Source organism: Panthera leo, chromosome A3, assembly GCF_018350215.1.
Source record: "Panthera leo isolate Ple1 chromosome A3, P.leo_Ple1_pat1.1, whole genome shotgun sequence".
Lineage (NCBI taxonomy): Eukaryota > Metazoa > Chordata > Mammalia > Carnivora > Felidae > Panthera > Panthera leo.
In genome coordinates, this window is record NC_056681.1 from 99,098,907 (window position 1) to 99,119,892 (window position 20,986).

At 39.5% G+C, this 20,986-nt stretch overlaps 1 protein-coding gene across 2 annotated transcripts in view; it reads left to right on the forward strand.

Annotated features, from left to right (window-relative positions):
• DNAH6 (dynein axonemal heavy chain 6) overlaps positions 1-20,986 on the forward strand; it is a 242,122-nt gene that overhangs the window by 123,726 nt on the left and 97,410 nt on the right. For both annotated transcript variants that reach the window (XM_042932835.1, XM_042932838.1), the window contains exons 34-41: positions 1,110-1,665; positions 2,461-2,583; positions 6,365-6,547; positions 7,352-7,495; positions 12,050-12,271; positions 13,091-13,238; positions 15,049-15,206; positions 16,646-16,777. In XM_042932835.1, coding sequence (XP_042788769.1) covers positions 1,110-1,665; positions 2,461-2,583; positions 6,365-6,547; positions 7,352-7,495; positions 12,050-12,271; positions 13,091-13,238; positions 15,049-15,206; positions 16,646-16,777 — 1,666 coding nt within the window. The remainder of the gene's footprint in view (positions 1-1,109; positions 1,666-2,460; positions 2,584-6,364; positions 6,548-7,351; positions 7,496-12,049; positions 12,272-13,090; positions 13,239-15,048; positions 15,207-16,645; positions 16,778-20,986) is intronic.

Genomic DNA, 20,986 nt, shown 5'->3' on the forward strand with positions numbered 1-20,986 from the left:
CAACTTGGGGCTCGATCCCACAACCATGAGATCATGGCCTGAGCCAAAATCAAGAGTTGGACACTTAACTGACTGAGCCACCCAGGCAGCACTAAGTCTATCATTCTTTAAGTTTATATATATAAAGCCTTTTATCTCACACAAGTTTGTGGGGTTTTGCTTGTTTATTTTTATTTTTTCACCTTACCTTTAAAATAATAGTTGTAGATTTCTTGTCTTCCTTAGAAAGACCTTCTTAACCACAGTATTACAAAACATATCTGTTGTATTTTCATCTAGTATTTTTGTTGTCATTTTATATTAAAGTCTTTACTGTGTCACAAATGTATTTGTGTATATAGTATGAGGTAGGGATTTAGCTTCTTTTTTACCCATGGAAATATCCCATATTAAGTACTTCCCACAGAAACAGTTAATTTTTCCTTTACTCCCCACCCCCCCTTTTTTTTTTTACCTACTATTAGTTTCTATTTCTATCTTATTTTTCTGAATATCCATATAGTTATAAGCATGCATAAATGCTTTTGGAAAAAGTTGAGATATTAATATAATTTTTAATTTTTTAAATGTTTATTTATTCTTGAGAAAGAGACAGAGCACGAGTGGGGGTAGGGGCAGAGAGAGAGGGAGACACAGAATCCGAAGCAGACTCCAGGCTCCCAGCTGTCAGCACAGAGCCAGACACGGGGCTCGAACCTATGAACCGTGAGATCATGACCTGAACCGAAGTAAGACGCTTAACCGACTAAGCCACCCAGGCACCCCTAAATATATTTTTTTGAATAAACTGAAAAATCAATCACTTTGTATATGTTTGGTATTATGCAATGTACTACGAACAATACAAACACATAAGAGATATTCCTTACCTCAAAAGGCTCCCAATATACTTAAGAACATTGATCTACGGTACAAGAAAAAAAAGCATACACAGTATCAGGGAAATGTTAGATTCTGTTATAACATATAGGACAGACTAGTACTATGCATGTTCAGAAGAAAAGATCAAGGAGAAAAATAAGACTCATTGTAATCAATGATTGTAATAAGTTATTGTAATAAATATTGGGAAATATCAATTACCAATGATTTTATTTTTGTTTTTTCAGTGGAATTATATCTGACCTTTTTCCTGGAGTCCAAATTCCAGAACATGATTATGGTATATTGCAGTCAACAATTATAGATGTCATGAATAAAAAAAATCTTCAGCCTGAGACATGTATGGTTAAAAAAGTGATACAGTTCTATGAAACTATGCTGGTAAGACACGGTGTTATGTTAGTCGGGCCGACAGGAGGTGGCAAGACCACAGTTTACCAAATACTAGCAGAAACTTTAGGGAATTTGCAAAAACTTGGTTTAGACAACCCCTTTTACCAACCAGTTAAAACATACGTTCTTAATCCTAAATCAATTACAATGGGTGAATTATATGGTGAAGTTAATAACATAACCTTGGAGTGGAAAGATGGTTTGATGGCACTAAGTGTCCGAGCAGCTGTGAATGACACTTCAGAAGACCATAAATGGATCATCAGTGATGGGCCCGTGGATGCTCTTTGGATTGAAAATATGAATACAGTGCTGGATGATAACAAGATGCTTTGCCTGGCTAACAGTGAGAGGATCAAACTCACACCTCAAATCCACATGCTTTTTGAGGTAAATATATATGCCTTAGTGTGGTGCAAAAGCATTCATTAGACTGGTATGCCATCATCAATTTTTTTCTTGCCCATATCGCATTTACTATCTATAAGGCGTCCCATGGTGTTTTGTTCACATACTAAATTGTTTACATACTTATCAAATTGTCCTTTTATAGTAGAGTGTGCATCCCGAGAACCAAAGGCTCTCAAATATTCCTGTTTGTCTATAAATGGAAATGCAATAAATTCTATCTTCCTCAGCACTTGTTTCCTTTCCTTTGGTGGTAGTTAACGTATATATTGATGACATTACATGATTTGAAATGCTTTCTAAGTTAAGCAAAAAAAAAAAAAGTTACATTTACTATGAAAAATTACCCCTCTGCAGTGTGAATGTTTAGTGAAGGGATTGGAAAAGGAATGTGGACCAAGTACGGCTATAAAATATTCTGAAAATACCACTCCTGCTGTATTCATTCATCAAACATGGGTTGAATGCCTACTATGTCCTATGTTCAGCTAGGTGTGAGATACAAGAATGAAAATGGAGAAAAGAGGAAAGCAAAGGAGGAAAAAGAAATACCTATACCTTCCCATAAGGATTTGACATTATCCTCTTATTTTTGTGTGGGTTTTTTTTTTTCACCTAATGCCTCACTTAACTTACCTTCTCCGTTTCTGATTACACTCTCTTCTATATAAAGCCTTTCAGTGTTAACTTTAAACATGTGACTCATTCACATTGAAAATGGAAAAATAAGGAAGTATTATGTTAGCTATTTTTTTGTTCAATTCCCTTCAATTTTAGGTGCAAGACCTAAGAGTTGCCTCTCCTGCAACAGTCAGTCGATGTGGAATGGTGTTTGTGGATCCTGAAGAACTGAAATGGATGCCTTATGTTAAAACATGGATGAAGAATATTTCTAAAAAAGTAAGTGCAACCAGATACTCCACAACACATCCATCTGTCAGAATGGAGGCTCTTGCTTGCCCAAATTTCAGTAAGTTAACAAAGACTTCATGTACTTTGTGGAGAGAATTCCAGCATTGTACCTAGTGCCTCTCCCTAAGAATTCTTGGGATCTTCCAGAAATGTTTATATCCTCCCCAAATCTGTCCCCATTATTTGTAAGCTCAGCCCACCAGGCTACCTAGCCACTCCGATTCCTGCCCACTCTGCCTGGATCCTCCCCAGGTTGGTTCCTCTCCAGTACAAGCACAAACTGCTTCCCTGAGTCCCCCAAACACAGAACAGGCTGCCGCATTAAAAAAGATTTTGCAGAAGGCTGGGGATAGTGAGAGGGAATCACAATGAAGAAAAAGAACATTTCGGTCCAGGCTCTGTCATTGTATTTAGATTGTAGAAGACCCTAACACCGCTGAGAGAAAAGAAAACCAGTTTACCTCCCACCCAGTCTTAGGTCTGTGACCCAAGATGTGTTTTAACCTCAGAGGAAACGTTCCACCCAAAGTGAGGGAAAGCTTTTACGTTATTATATGGAACAATTCAGTTCTATATCTTCTGCACCTTCGCCCTTCTAAAATAGGAGTTTTCTTTGCCTTAGCTTAACAAGGGGTCTTTTGCAGTGTTGTGCCCCATCCCACGCCCCCCGCCAAGAAAGCCATCTTCTTTCTGCTTCTCCCCTCCAAAGATGAATTAAAAAAATATTGGTTTTTTCATTCTTAGGCATCAACATTTTAACAATGATGTGTTCTAGTTTCAGAGTACATTATTAAAGAAAATAATTTTCAGAATTGAGAATGTATCATGTACTACTGTAAGATTTTAAAACTTCCCAAATTTACTTTTCTTTTTAAATTAATAGAATGTATTATTTAGGGTACTTTTAGGTTTATATAAAAGTTTAACAGAAAGTACAGAGAGTCCTGATATATTCCCTCTCCTCCAAACATAGTTTTTCCTGTTAACATCTTGCATTTGTGTGGTACATTTGTTGAAAGTGATTTGTCAAAACTGATGAAACAATATTGATACATTATTATTAACTAAAGTGCATAGTTCACATTAGGATTCATGTATGAATGTGTTCTACAAACGTGTTGTACAATTGTGTGGGTTTTGATGAATGCGTAATGTCATGTATCCACCCTTATAGTATTATACATAATAGTTCCACTGACTTAAAACCTGTGCTCCACATATTTATCCATCCATACCCCCTCCCTACTGCTCCATATTTTGCCTTTTCCAATGTGATGTCATTGGGATCATACAGTATGTGGTTTTTTCAAATTGGCTTCTTTCACTTAATAATTTGCATTTAAGTTTTTTCCATGTCTTTCCGTGACTTGATAGCTCATTTCTTTTTGGCTCTGAATGGAATGGTTCTGAATGGAATATTTTCCATTATGTGGATTTACCAAGTTTATCCATTCAACTACTGAAGACATTTTGATTGCTTCCAGGTTTTGGCAATTATGAAGAAAGCTCCTGGACACACCCATGTGCAAGTTTTTATATAGACTTAAGTTTTCAACTCATTTGGGTAAAATACCTAGGAGTGTGATTGCTGGATCATATGGTAAAATTTTATTTAGCTTTGTAAGAAACTGCCAGTTTGTCTTCCAAATTGCTGTACCATTTTGCATCCCCACCAGCGATGAATGAGAATTCTTGCTGCACATCCTCACCAGCAGTTAGTGTTGTTGATGTTTTCGATTTTTGCTATTCTAATAAGTATGTCTCCTCATTTTAACATGCATTAATGTGCATTTCATGCGATCATGAATGCCTTTTCATATGCTTATTTGCCATCTGTATATCTGCTTTGGTAAGGTGCCTGTTCAAATCCTGCTCATTTTTTATTGGGTTGTTTCCTATTTTTGAGTGTCACGAGTTCTTTGTAATATTTTGGATACAAGTTCTTTGTCAGTTATGTGTTTTGTAAAAATTGTCTCCCAGCTTGGCTTGTCTTTTCATTCTCTTAATAACCTTTCACAGAACACAAGTTTTTAATTTTAAAATTAACTTAGCAAATTTTCTTTCATTGATTGTGCTTTTGGCATTGAATCTGAAAACCATTTCCAAACCTAAGGTCACCTAGATTTTCTCATCTGTTATCTTCCAGAAGTTTTTTTAGTTTTGCTTTTTACATTTAGGTCTGTGATCCATTCTGAGTTAATTTTTGTGAAAGGTATAATATCAGTGTCTACGTTCATCTTTTTTTTTTTTTTTTTTGCATATGGATGTCCAGTTTTTCCAGTACCATTTGTTGAAAATGAATGAAAATGAAACAGAGGTGCACCTTCTCCAATGGATTGCCTTTGTTTCTTTGTCATAGATCAGTTGACTGTATTTGTATGGGTCTATCTCTGGATTCTCTGTTCGTTTCATTGATCTATGTGTCTATGCTTCTGCCAATACCATGCTGTCTTAATTACTGTAGCTTTATAGTAAGTCTTGAAGTTAGATAGTGTCATTCTTCCAACTTTATTCTTTAACATTGTGCTATTTTGGGTATTTTGCCTCTCCATATAAACTTTATAATCAATTTGTGCATATACACAAATTAACTTGCTGGTATTTTGATTCAAACTACATTGAACCTATAGATCAAGTTAGGGAGTGCTGACATCTAAATAATACTGGATCTTCCTATCCATACACATTGAATATCTTTCCATTTACTTAGATCATCTCTGGTTTCTTTCATCAGAGTCTTGTAGTTTTCCTTATTTAGCTCTTGTACATAGTTTGTTAGAATTATACCTGAGTATTTCATTTTTTGTGCTAATATAAATGGTGTTATATTTTCTATTTCAAATTCTACTCATTTATTGCTGGTATATAGGAAAGCAATTGACTTTCGTATATTAACCCTGTATCCTGCAACCTTGCTATAACAGCTTGTTAGTTCCAGGAGTTTTTTGTCAATTCTTTGGTATTGTCTACATAGACCAGTCATCTGTGAACAAAGACTTTTTTTTTTCCTTCTTAATCTGTGTACTCTTTATTCTTTGTATTGTCCTCCTGCATTAGCTAAGACTTATAGTACAATGTTGAATAGGAATGGTGAGAGGGATTGCATTCTTTTCAAATCTTTGGGAATTATTCCCTCTCTTTTCGTAGATATTTAAATTGCTGTTTTTTGCTTCTTGTTTTTTATTGTTCCCAATTATAAGGCTGCTTGAAATCTATGTTGACAATTAACAAATGACTATAAAATAAACACCTGTGTACTCATTACCAGATCAAGATGTAGGATATTGTCCGCTACCCAGAATCTCCCCCATGTCTCTTCCAAATTATAGAAGGTTTTCTTAAAATTTCAATTTGTTTCATATCTTGTTATGTTTATACCCTTTAACCTAAAGTCACAGAATAGGGGTGCCTGGGTAGCTCAGTCAGTTAAGTGTCCGAATCTTGATTTCAGATGGCTCTCATCATGATCTCCTGGTTTGTGAGACTGAGCCCTGCATCAAGCCCCAAGTCAGGCTACCCAGTGACAGCATCGAGCCTGCTTAGGATTCTCTCTCTCCCTCTATCTCTGCCCCTCCCCCACTCACACACTCAATCACAGGCTCATGCTCTCTCTCTCTCTCAAAACAAATAAACTTTTAAAAATAAATAAATAATAAATATTAAAAGACACAGAATATATTACAATACACAGATTTAAACTAACCCATTTCTAAACTTAATTATATATTTCATCTAGTCTTACTGAAACATTTGTTTTTATGATTTTCAGCTAAATGAGGAAACCCAAGAATACATATTGAACCTTTTCCAACGTTATGTTGATGATGGTTTATATTTTGTCAATAAAAAATGCAGCCAAGCAATCCCACAAGTGGACATCAGCAAAGTTACTACACTCTGTTGCTTATTGGAGTCTTTGATATTTGGGAAAGATGGAGTTACTTTGACAATGGTACGAAAGTTTTCCTCAATGCTATATAGCTATGAAAATGAAATTGTTATATAGATGCTTTGCAAATAAACAACACTAAATTTTCTATAAAATGATCATTTGATTTTCAAGTTAATTTTCCAGGCAAGTAATGATTGTGAATAGATTCATAGAATCTCTAAGTTGCAAGGAATATCAAAAAACCTATAGTTTATTCTTCTACTCAATGTTTAAATTCCTTACAGTCTACAACATACTCTACAATGCATTCCTGGTATATGTGTCTGTCTAGCAGCTGTTTAAATACCTTCATGCAGGGGCGCCTGGGTGGCTCAGTCGGTTGAGCGTCCGACTTCAGCTCAGGTCACGATCTCACGGTTCGTGGGTTCGAGCCCCGCGTCAGGCTCTGGGCTGATGGCTCGGAGCCTGGAGCCTGCTTCCGATTCTGTGTCTCCTTCTCTCTCTGTCCCTCCCCCATTCATGCTCTGTCTCTCTCTGTCTCAAAAATAAATAAACATTAAAAATTTAAAAAAAAAATACCTTCATGCAGGTATAAACAAAGTTATAATAGTCAGTTGAAAGACATATTTGAGCTTTTTTCTACATATTCCTTGTCATTTGTGTTTTCATCAGAGTATTTAAATATGCACTACTATAAAGCGTTGCTCTTTGAACTGTTGAGTCAACTATAAGAAACATATACTATGCCCTTTTTTTAAATGCATGAGTCTAACCAAAAGAAAACAATCTTTAGACTTTGCAATTTAAGGATTCTTTTTATGTGAACAAGTAAAATACTAAAATTCTTTCTCTTTATTCTTTCAGGAACAAATAAAACTGAATACAGTACTATGTCAGACTTTTATATTCTGTTATTTATGGTCTTTGGGTGGAAATCTAACTGAAAACTACTGGGATTCCTTTGATACATTTATTAGAACACAATTTGATGATAATCCCGATGCCAGGGTAAGAGCTAAATGCATTTAATTTTAAAATAATAACTGAACCATTACAATTAAATTTCAAGACTAGAATTTTAAAAGACTTAGTTCTACTGCAAATATAAAAATCCTTCACTATAAGGGTTTCTAAAATTATTACCTTTTTATTTTATTTTTTTTAATTTTTTTTTTCAACGTTTTTTATTTATTTTTGGGACAGAGAGAGACAGAGCATGAACGGGGGAGGGGCAGAGAGAGAGGGAGACACAGAATCGGAAACAGGCTCCAGGCTCCGAGCCATCAGCCCAGAGCCCGGCGCGGGGCTCGAACTCACGGACCGCGAGATCGTGACCTGGCTGAAGTCGGACGCTTAACCGACTGCGCCACCCAGGCGCCCCTAAAATTATTACCTTTTTAAAACCATAGATAGCATTTATTGTATTAAAATTTTTAATAATTCTCTCCCATATGAAGAAAGTAAGGTATAAAAGTAGGGGCACCTGGGTGGCTCAGTTGTTTAAGCACCTGACTCTTGGTGTCAGCTCAGGTCATGATCTCACAGTTCATGGATTTGAGCCCTGCATCAGGTTCTGTGCTGACAGAGCCTGCTTGGGATTCTCTCTCTCCCTCCCTCTCTGCCCCTCTCCCACTTGTGCTCTCTCTCTCTCTCTCTCTCTCTCTCTCTCTCTCTCAAAAAAATTATATAAAAACTCCCTACTATAAACAATATATTGAATTCTAGTTAGTACACTTATTCTTCACAGTGTTATGGTTTGACAATTCAGAAATTGCTTTCTGTACATTCTAAGATTGAGCAAATAAATGTATTGAGGATAATGCCAACCAGGTTTCTCACTGTTAGAAAAGGGATTTACAAATATGGAAGGGGAAAGATTAGAAGGCACCTGTGTTCTTGCAATTCCAAGAATTCCAACTGTAATTGGAAGTAATGGTTTTCATGGATTTTATATATATATATATATGAAAATTAATACATATATTCATACATACATAAATTGCCTAGTCCTGTGTGCTAAGAGGAACTAGAAGCAAGGACACCTCAAGAGCAATTAGCATATGTATGTTAATTTCTAAATACTGCTCTCCATGAAAGGAAACCAAGGCTCCTTAATGAAATAGCTGATTCCAGCCACTGGGACAAAGGATGTACAGAATGAGCCTAGAACATCTTCTTATGTCAGATAGGAAAGAAGTTCTCAGAGAATGATGTCAACGCAGGAGCCAGTTCATGAAGGGCTACCACTGGCCAAATCTGGGCAGATTTGAGCATCAAAATAAATAATGGTATGGGATTACAAGTCTTTGCACGAAATAAAAACCTGTGAGTCCATACTCAAAATAAAAATATACATGAATAAATAAATAAGGGGGGAGAAGGAAGAGCTCCATCTCACAAAAGAATACCAAGTAATCTGCATAGGAGAAGTGATGGAGTTAGAACATCATAACTTTGCAACTGTCATAGTAATAATTGATTTAGGCAGGAATCATCAATGGATGCCAAAACTAGTGGGTGACGGTTTGATGAGAAACAATACTTACATAGTTTCAAATTGTCTCCTACGAATCATTTGATTAATTGCAAAGACAGAAATAGTATTGTTACAGTAAAAAAAAAAAAAACAAAAACCTTGCAAACATGACCTTAACTAAGAAATCAATTTAACATCAGTATTAGGACAAAACTGTGCCTTCTGGCATAGTGCACTGAGAAGGACACAACCTCAGTTCTGAAGTATTCCTTTCAAACATGCATGACCTAAATGTAATGATGGGAATACATCTGGAATGCCTAAATGGAGGACTATTCTGTAAAATAAACTGGCCTATATTCTCCAAAAATGTCCATCATGGGAGACAAAGAAAGCTGAGGAAATTTTCCAGATGAAGAGACTAAAGAGATATAACTAAATACAATGCATTATCCTGTATTGGATCCTAGACTGGGGAAAATCTAGCTGCAAGTGACATTATTAAAAACACTGGCAGGGGCACCTGGGTGGCTCAGTAGGTTGAGTGTCCAATTCTTGATTTTGGCTTAGGTCATCATCCCAGAGTCATGGGATCAAGCCCTGCATTGGGGTCTGCACCGAGCATGGAACCTGCTTAGGATTCTCTCTGTTTTCTTCTACCCCTCTCTCCGTTGGCATGCTCTCTCTCTCTCTAAAAAAAAAAAAAAAAAAAAAAAAAAACACAAAACACTGGCAATATTTGAGTATGGAATGTAAATTGGATAATAACATATCGCTATTCAATTTCCTGATTTCGATCATTTTACTGTGATTTTATAAGACAATATTCTTGTTCTTTAGGAAATACACACTCAGTTATTTAGGATAAGGTGGAATAGTGTATACAATTAACTCTCAAAGAGTAGAAAAATACAATAATAAAGCAAATGAGGCTAAATGTAAACAATTAATATAGATAAAGAATATATGGAGTCCTTTGCACTATTCTTTTAACTATTCTGTAAGTTTTAAATTATATAAAAGTTAAAAGTTATCAAAAGAAAAAAATCCATAAGAATCTGAGCCCTATGGATTAGGACCTTTTAGTAGATATGAAACCCTCCTGGATCCTCAAGATTATTGTATCATAATTGGATAAGATTATTAAGGACAGCTGGGAATTTGGTACAGACAGACCCCTCCGGGTCAAGGGAAATGATCTGGGATCATCGGAGGGCAGTAGGAGAAGGTGCAAAACAAGCATTCAGTATTCATTTCAACAAATGTTTATTGAAAATCTGTTACATGGTAGGCCCCATTCTGTTTCTGGGGCTAACACAAGTGATCAAAGAGACTATGGTTTTAGCACAAGGGTAGACAAATAACACCAGACAGGTAGACCAGTGACTTATCTCAGAGGAGGATGAACCAGTGACTTATCTCAGAGGAGGATGGAGGTGTGGCTGGTATTGATGGGGAAGGGGAAGAAAGAAGCTTTCTGATATTTTCTGGATATGTTCTACATCATGATTCAAGGGTAGTTACATTGATATTTACATATCAAGAACACCTTAAACTGGCCTTGTAAAATCAGACAAAATAATACACCTTAAATGTTTTTTAAAAATAGAATAAAATAGAAAATAGAGTAGGGGTGCCTGGATGGCTCAGTCAGTTAAGCATCCAGCTCCTGGTTTCAGCTCAGGTCATGATCTCGAGGTTGCTGAGTTTGAGCACCACAGCCAGCTCCTCACTGACAGTGTGGAGCCTGCTTGGAATGTCCTCTCTCTCTCTCTCTCTTTCTCTCTCTCTCTCTCTCTCCACCCGTCCCCTACTCACATGCACACACATGCTGTCCCCAAAGTGAATTGCAGATAGTAGGGGTAAAGTTTATACATATTTGTAGACACATATTTGTGAATGTACTAGGTCACCATGTAAAATGGATTTCTTATTAAGAGTTGCTGTCAAATGAGCTTGAAACACAGCTTCTTTGTACAGCTGCCAGAATGAGCGTTCTGAAATGCAATCTAATCATGTCACCCACCTGCTTAGAATCCTTGCCTAAATTCTTGCTCCATGCACTTTGCTTTGAAAAGCGAGGCTTTTCATAACCTGGCCCCTGCCTGTGTTTTCATATTCATCTCTCACTGTACATACTGCTCTTGTATTTCCCAGCATGCATGGCACTTTCCATGCCTTTAGCCTTGTCTTCACCCCCCTTCCCCATCTCATTCCTTCCTTGCCTGTGGGCTCCTGCTTTTCCTTCAAGTCTGAACTATAACATCACCACCGCTTGGAAGCTTTCCTGAATCTCTAGCCACCACCATAACTCCCTGCAAGTAGACATGAGTTGTCCTGCCTTTGTAAGTGTACTAACTCCATTAGAACCCCACTTCTCTGTGATATTAACTGATATGCTTTTGTCCCCCATGTGAATTTCAAGGTCATTGAGGGCAGAGGCTCTCATTCAGCACTCGCCTCCATCTCCCCAAGCACATTAGTCAGCAAGGAGTAAGCCCCTGAATGTTGACTTGAATTGAAAATGCTTTACAATTCTATTTATTTATATATTTATTTAAATATGAAATTTATTGTCAAATTGGTTTCCATACAACACCCAGTGCTCATCCCAACAGGTGCCCTCCTCAATACCCATCACCCACCCCCCTCTCCCTCCCACCCCCCATCAACCCTCAGTTTGTTCTCAGTTTTTAAGAGTCTTTTATGGTTTGGCTCCTTCCCTCTCTTTTTTTTTTCCTTCCCCTCCCCCATGGTCTTCTGTTAAGTTTCTCAGGATCCACATAAGAGTGAAAATATATGGTGTCTATCCTTCTCTGTATGACTTATTTCATTTAGCATAACACTCTCTAGTTCCATACAATTCTAATCTAAGGTTTTAGTATAATCAATCTATCAGATTTTTTTTATGCATTGTGTCGCATGGTTGTGTTTATTGGACTCTGATACCTAAACAACTACTTCTCTACAAAGGGGGAAAAAAAAACAAATAGATTCATATTCCATGACTGCCTTTGTTTATGTGTGAATTTTTCTATTGCTGTGTATCAATCCTATTGAAAGTGGTACTTAATTTTATGCTCTAGCTTCCCAGTTCTGGTGATCTGTGGAGCATTCATATGGACTTTGACACCAAACGACTGGATCCCTGGGAACGAATCATACCCACCTTTAAGTACAGCCGAGATGTTCCTTTTTTTGAAATGCTAGTCCCCACAACTGACACGGTGCGCTTTGGATATCTAATGGAAAAACTACTGGCAGTCAGGCATTCGGTGCTGTTTACTGGAATAACTGGAGTTGGCAAGGTAGGAAACCTACCTGAAACAAGGTCTGTCCAAAAATGAGGGTGTGGTGGACTTAGAATTGTAAGCCCCAGAAATAACATATTATTTTTCAGAGGAAATTCTTTTGAATTTTGATCATTTTTCAGGAAGAATGTAACTATGCTGAATCTGTATCTATCTTGGGAATTACTCCAAGGTCTGCCAGTTTCTGAATAAATCCTTGATGTAGATAACACATAAACCAGAAGACCCTAAGGACCAATATTGTGGGTTTGGGGGATTTTATGTTATATCCCTTGGAATTTCTGGGGCTGTCACTACAAAGATTAGGGTGGGAATTGGTGAGAACAGTTTGCATCCTGAGCAGACTATTGATAAAGGTGAGTCTGTCCCCTCCTGCCCATTGGCTTCTACCTGGCACAACAATGGGATTTGGAAAAAGTGGACTCTAGCGGGAAATGTTGATGGTTTGGTCTTTTGGGTTTCCGGGGTGGGTCCACATAAACAGAAATTCACTGGCGACCTTCTAAATTATTTCTAGAAGAAATTTGGGTTCTTCTGTGACTTGTGCTATCAAATTGAGACTTGGATAGGAGCCAAGGTGGATTCTGGTATAAAACTAAAATTAAAACTTTTGCTAAGATTGCTGATTAAAATATTTCTTTGGCTCTGATAAATATAATTAAATGGAATCTCCAAGAAGAAGAAAGACATTTTGATCTGGCTTTGACCTATCTCCTTTTATCCTGTTTCTTACTCATTGTACTGGATTGTTACTGATGTAGACAATTGAAAGGTATATTGAATGTTAGATCAGTTAACGTATTTTTAAATTTAAAGTCTGTCATTGCAAAAGGATTGTTGAATCGAATTCAAGAATCAGCTGCCTATGTTCCTGTTTATCTAAACTTTTCTGCTCAAACTTCATCTGCAAGAACACAAGAGATCATTGAGTCAAAACTGGAAAGGAAAAGAAAAAACATACTAGGTAAGTGTTAGCCAGTTTTATTTGTCTTACACAAATTATTTATTAAACTAATCACAAAAACAAAATGGGTAATAAAATTACAAATGCATATTTTCTTTGTTTAATGTATTTATAAAGGTGATTCTATTAACGACATTCTTTCCTGTGCCATATATCCATGTATCTTACTGTTTAGTGAGTAAGGAGTTTATTTCTATCATCACCTTCAACTCAGAACACCTTTGGTCTGTGGCTCTCCCTCTCCATGCATGCTCTACTGTCAAACCTGCATGGATTTCCCTTTATTTAAAACAAACCAACAAACAACTACTTTGTATCTGGTGCATTGAGTTACCTGAACTGAGCAAGGAATTGGCATGAAACTGTCTACGTTTCTTCTTTAGCCAGTGCTTTCAGCCAGGCTTTGTGGGATCTCCCTCACGATCCCATATTAACTGCTTAGATAAATAGTATACCTCTCTGGTCAGTTGCAGCTATTTTGAATCAGGTCTCATGTAAAGCTCTGATCCCAAACCCAATTTTAAGCTGTTCCTCTCCTCTGTTGTAGACCTGGTTTGTGGCTCATGGTGCTGGAGGTAGAGAGGGGTATGGGATGCCCCTTTGCCCTTTCTGGCCCTCTCTGTAGGAGGCTCTGGTGTGTTGGGATGGGAGGAGGAGAGGAAAGGACAAGTGTTCTCCCTAACTGGCATTTAGATGAGCCTCTGTGTGGATCGTCCCTACCTCTCTTGCTGGTGCTGAATGACTGTCAAAGCTGTCTGTGTGGCAGGCTTCTAGGAGCAGGCTCTGCGAGGGACTCCCCAACAAGATGTGTACAGGTCAGGGATTGGCCTCCCAATTGGAAAGTCCCCTGATGTTGGCAATCAAGGTCTTAGCCCCCACTCAGTCCCACCCTCCAGCCGTATATCTGCAGTCCTTGGTGCTGGGTCCACTTGGCTGGCCCACAGCCCTCCTGGGTGGAGTATTAGCCAACCCCAGCTGCCTTCCACGTTGTCTGTTATCTAATGGGCCCTGCTGTGCCAAGCTGTGGGGATACCAGCTGCTTTACTGCCTCCTCTCTATTTCCTTTTTCGTACTCTGGTAGGCACAGGGCAACGAATACTAATCTCTGTAGTGGGAGACCATATTTTTGTGAATGATTCTCTTGGAGCCCCTTCCCACTCCTGTCCTGCTTCTTGGCTTCAGGGATCTGGAGGATGGAGTAGGGCACTGAGTTTGCCACGACTCCTTCATTATTGGCAAGTGCTGGATGCCAGAGTGGGTGGAGTCACCTCCTCTGCTTAAGTTGTTCTCTTTTCTCAGTCATTACTCCTTTTTTTTTTTCCTACCAGTATATATATCGATTTTCTTTAAGTTAAATATGGCATTCTGAAACTCCACTGTACTGGATTTCCCTTTGATGAGACCATGATGCTTTCCAGCCCCGTTTTCCCTGTAAAGGGTGGTGCAATTAGGTCAGGGAACTTGGGAGCGCTTCTGTTTCCTGCCCTGAAAAGAAAATGACCTTCCTCACCCCATGCCAGGCCACACAGTTGGTGAGGGAAGTGGCAGTGCCTTGTATTGAGAAAGATCCAGTCCTGACTGGAAAGCTGACATCATCCTGCACCTCTGGGAGTGAGGGCAAGGACCCACCTGACAGTGTGGGTGTCCCGGCCCTGTCCACCTCTCCCTGCTGGGGCCCTCCTCACGTAGACAAACTGAGCTCATTATGACCTACAGGGTGTTCATTGAGTCCAAAGCCTTACCTAAGCTTTGTCTTACATTTTCCAATGGCAAATCTTAATTCTTAAATTAAATTCATTTTATTCCCCAGGAGCACCAGGAAACAAACAAGTTGTGATTTTTGTTGATGATTTAAACATGCCCAGACTGGACCGCTATGGCTCTCAGCCTCCAATTGAATTACTTCGGCAGTATCAAGATTTTGGTGGATTTTATGACAGAAACAAACTCTTTTGGAAAGACATACAGGTTGCTTTAGGTTTTAAATTACTTTCTGTGTTTAAAACTTGTTTGCCAGGGCTGCCATACAAAATACCGCAGACTGGGTGACTCAAACAACAGAAATTTATTTTCTCACAGTTCTAAAGGCCAGAAGTCTGAGACCAAGATGTCGACAGGGTTGGTTTCTTCTGAGGCTTCTCCCCTTGGCTTGCAGATGGCTATCTTCTCCTGTGTCTTCTCATGATCTTCCCTCTGTGTCGGTCTGTGTCCAAATGTCCTCTTCTTATAAAGACACCAGTCCTACTGGAGTAGAGCCCACCCTAATGACCTCATTTTAACTTAATTACCTCGTTAAAGACCCTATCTCCAAATATAGTCACATTCTGAGATACCAGAGGCTAGGCCTTCAACATATGATTGGCCAGGGGGAATAGGAGGACACAATTCAGCCTCTAACATATAGACTTGGTGTTTTTAATATGTGACTCAAGTTATTTAATCTATATTATATTCTTGCCCCTTTATTCAGGAGATTCATGGACAAGTGAGACAGGCCCACCTCCCCGAGGGCTCAGCTTCAGGGGGTAGTTGGACTTGTATTTATAATGCAGGATGATGAGTGGAGAGAGACTGGAGGTAGGCAGGGCTGGGCACTGGGCTGAGGATGAGAGAGGCCTTCCCAGAAGAGGTGATGTTGGAAAAGGGTTTTGCAGTCCGAGCATGACAAAGCAAGGAAAGGGAGCATTTTGCATCTCAAAGCAGGGAGTGTAGAACACCATGGTGGTGTGGAATGTGGGCACCAAAGTGGCAGGAGATGCAGAGATCAGCCCAGGGGGCCATGCTGCCATGACAAGGAATGTGGATTTATCCTCTAAGAGGTGCTCTGTCTCTAGAGGAAATATTATGGAAAGATTTCCTTGGCTGCAGAGGAGGGGTGGTCTAAGGGGGTCAAGACCAGAGGCAATTACGATATCATGTATTGGCCCATTGAAAATGTTATGACCAAAGGCTCATAACCCTGTTTTTCCCAAAGGAGCCATGGATCAGTATCTTAATTCAGTGTTCCACTGATTTTATCAAACAAAGCTACCACAAATAATAAGAATAAACTATACTTAATATTTGTCAAATGAATATATTTTAACCCAAGATACAATTCGTTAACAATTTTTTAAGATTAAATTTTTACATAGGTGTGTTTATACAGATAGATGTGATAGCTGAGTGACCTTGAACAACTTAACCACCCAGGGTCTTGATCTTTCTCATCTGCAAAATTAGGGTGACAGTAGTGATCTCCCGAGGTTGTTGTGAGGATGAAGCCAGATGATGTGTGGGGAAACATAACGTAATCCTATCATATGGTAGGTCCTCAAAAAAGTGTTGGTTCTGAGGCCTCCCATTGGCATGGGCAGCTCTCATCTCTTTCTTTGCTGGGTGACCCACGTGGATTTCTTCTCACACAGGATGTAACGATCGTCTCAGCATGTGCACCTCCAGGTGGTGGCCGCAACCCTGTGACTCCCCGTTTTATCCGACACTTCAGCATGCTGTGCCTTCCGACGCCCTCAGAGCACAGTCTGAAACAGATTTTTCAGGTAAATATGAATTTAAACCTAGGCAAGAGAGAAAAAGAAAATATATTTGTTCTAAAACTCCCACAGTCAAAATAGGCTGTTGTGTTTCTGGGGAGCCCACCGGTCCCTTTTCCTGAGCAGAAACCAGGTAAACCCAGAGGCAACTGGGAAGTAGCTGGCAGGCATTTGCATCACTGCCTTCTGTGTCTGTGATCTCAGAGACAGTTTTAGGAATGCAGAAAGATTGTCAAAGCACAGCTCCTTCCTTTAAGGAAGGCTGTATCTTTGGCCCTTGCCTCCCAGCAGTCACCAGATCTTGCCCACTACCCACCCACCCCCCGCCTCTGTGCTCCTCTCATAGCTGGCCACCAGGTCCCTGTGCCCACTTGCCCATCAGAGTCCCTGATACCCCAAGGACCTCAAGCATAACACACCTAATCTAGAATTCATCACCTTACTGCCACGACCACCTCCAACAAAAACAACCACCCATATTTCTTCCACCTGTACAAACTTCCCATGGGGCCACTCCTCATCCTTTAAATGGGGGAATATAACCGTGCCTGCCCTGTAAGTGCTCAGCAACATTATTTTGAGTAGGATGATGAGAGAACATGAGACAGCATGCCATCACCAACCAGCAAAAGCTCATAGAGAAGATGGTGAGCTGAGTCTTGGGGGACCAGAATTGACAGGGAGGAACAGATCTTGGGAACAGAAGGCTCACGGGTAAATGCAGTCACAGGGGCAAGAAATGGTAATGTGGGCATACAGCTGGGATAAGACTGGTGACTGGTTTGGAGAAGCTGACTTTGGTGGTAAATCACCTGGAAGCCAAAGAGGGGCAGTGACACTGGCTGTAAGTGAGCCACTGCATTCTCCAGCATTGGCCTCTCCTTCCCATGGGACCCTCTTCGAGGAGAAAAAGGACAGAGCCAACATGTACACAATGATTAGTAGATGGAAAGTGGTTTTCATATTGAAACAGCTTACATCCATGGGAAATTGTTTTTAAAAAATTTGAGGTAGTTTCAGTAAGTTGTTGAGGAGCTAATGCCAAAATGACACATAAGAACCCCCACATTTCAAAAAACTTTGTTTTTTTAAACTTTTGTTTGGTAGAATACTTTCAAATATGAAAGGCTGGAGCTTATCTCCTATGACAAAGTGTAGAACAAAACATGAAGTGGGTAACAGGGACCAACACAGGCATTAGAAGAATTTTTTGAATCCCCCCCTCTTTTGTTGAAACCCTGTGTATATATTTTGAAGTTTGAAATGAGTGACTCCCAAACATACTATCCTGACACACTTTGTGATATGATTAGCAGAGAAGTATGTCCCAGGTACCCTATGCCTGATGATAAAGTACTGAATTTGCTAATTCTTTCATATTTCAATAAATGAGAGCAAATTCAAGGCTATCCCAACAAAAAATGTCATTCTTAATTATCCTACAATGCTTTCTTGGATGGGAAGGAAAATGTGGAATCTGGCCTCCTGGAAATGAAATGATTCCCAACCCTCAGCCTCCTCCCTCTCCCTGTAGGATTGTCACGTCCATGGGAAATGTGTCACTCACAGGGACATCATCTGGCAAGTACATCCCAGCTGAAAACAGGCAGGAACTGTTTCCTTTCATTGTAACGTACAGGCGAATATTTAAAACTTGCACTAACTGGGGGCGAAAATGGAAATGAAATTTCCAGCCCTCTCTCTCCAGCCCTGAGAGATCCCAGGGCTGCTGGGTTGGACTAGATTCAGGTGGGGAAGCCTATACTCCTCACTGTCAGAATAGACAGGATGTTTTACCTGTAGAAGAAAAGAAGTTGTTCTAGATCCATGGATCCCAAGCTCTACGTTCATCACAACCCATCTAAGCAGTGCCCAAGACCTCATACCCCACTTTCCCTGTCCTTGGTCACTGTACGAGGAAAAAGAACTTGAGGGACCACCAAGAACTGAAGAAAAGCAAATCAATAAATTAAAGTAAATCTGTCGTTAGCAACATGAATAACTGATTTATTTCCACTGTATGAAAGAAGCTGATGAGTCTACATAGTACATGTATAGTATATTTATAGGATGCACATAATGTTTTCAACCATCTATTATTTGGAAAACAATTAGTAGTTTCGCTGTACTTTCTTGGATAGTCTGTTGCAAGTTAGCCAAACAGCACACATATGCAGGGAGCAAACCACTAAGGATGGCTTTGCTGTGATTTGGATTATGTGTGTTTATGAGTGACTGACTCATCCTTGAGCCACATTCATACACATCTTCGTGTTTACTTACTGGAAATTTATACACAAAAAATGTGCATCACTATAAATCCTAAAGGTCAACTAAACAGCACACAACAAATTAGATTGATGATGTAGATGTCATTTCTAATTAGAAAGATGTAACAGCAGTAATCAAAAATGATGAACAGGGTGCCTGAGTGGCTCAGTCGGTTGAGCATTCGACTCTTGATTTCATCTCAGGTTGTGATCTCACCGTGGTGAGATAGAGCCCTGCATGGGCTGGGCTCCATACTGAGTGTGGGGCCTGCTTGGCATTCTCTCTCCCTCCCTTTCTCTCCCCCTCCCCCACTCATGCTCATGCTCGCTCTCTCTCCCTCTCTCAAAATAAATAAATAAACTTAAAAAGAAAAAGATCAACTCCGTGAAGTACTAACAATGTCCTCAGGCCAAAACGTCCTTCCCCCAAACTGTGGGAATTCTGGCTCAGTCTTGTGTGCGTATTCTTAGTAGAAGCTTTTCAAAGTTGCTAGACATGCCATGTAAGGCAGACCATTAAATAGAATACCACGCCCTGGTCCTCAGTAAACTCTATAACGACGTGCTAATTGTAATTTATGAATATCAGTTTAGTAGTTCTTAATTTCATTCATTGAACAAATATTTGTTGAGCAGCTCCCATGTGCCAGACATTGGTGTTACATTTTAAACAAATCAGATGCCATCCTTGTGCTCACGGAGCTTCCACGATGGAGCCAGATAATAAACAGATGAATGAACTAATATATATTATAGTAATACTATCTATAACTATATAATTTGTGTGATGGAGAATAAACAGACTACAATTTTAATTTTTTAATATATAATTTATATACAATATGTGTAGTAAAATTTTTATTTTATATATGTTGGGATGGTCCTACTCAAAATGTGGGCCATATGGAGCATGTTAAACCCATGTTGGGGTCCCAGAAGGATGGTACCTCAAAAGATAGCCCTCATAAGCTGCTAAAACTAATGTTTAACAAGGAAGCTCATTGAAACAAATACTTGGGTTTATTTTAAAATATGTCTTATATGAGCCAAAAGTCTAAAGTCACAAGGACTGACTTACAAGCATTGGTGTGCGTTCTGGTGGCTTCTCCCATGAGTAACTCCAAGGTTAATAGTGATGGGAACTTATCTATTTAAAAATCTATGATTGTCCCAAGCACCTGGGGGCAGCAGGCTAGCTAGTAAATAAGAACTTTGAGATTGTGGCAACATATGAGAAGATCAGAGAGCCATAAGAGACACTGACAGGAGGAGTCAGGGAAGGCCTCTCTAAAGAGATGACAAGTAACCGAAAACACAAGAATCAAAAAGTCCCTGCCAGCAGAGAGCCATGTGGCAACAGATGGTGGAAGGGGGACAGATGCGTGGAGACCCTGAGAGAGAAGAGAGCCTGGGTGGTTAGGCCAATGTGGCTGGGTCACGCTGAGCAATGGGGAAGAGGGTACAGTGAGCCTGGACTGACAGGGGAGGCAGTGCCTGAAGGAAGACAGGAGCGGAAATGGAGAGGCCAGTGAGAGAAGAAAAGGGTGAAAGAAGCCCCCATGAAAGAGTCAGGGCTGGAATGAGCTCATGTCAGGGAAGCAGACATTCAAGAAATGTATTCAAGCTTGACTGGGGGGGGACAGAGAATGGGAAGTGTCAAAGGAGACTTCTGTGTTCCTGGTCTAATCACAGGGTGGGGCCATATGCTGGGGACGCTAAAGGGGGGAAGAGGTGCTGTTATGAGTAAGTTGTACTTTAAACATACATGAGGACGAAGTCTATGGAACTCTTAGTAATTCACCCATAAAAATCAGAGAGAGGATTTTTTCCAGATGAGTTTGGGCATTCCACAATGACCCTCTGGACACACAGTAAGCAGAAGTCTAAATTACATGGAGAGTAAGTTTGGTCCGTTCTCTGGTCAGATACAAATGTGGCTCAGGGA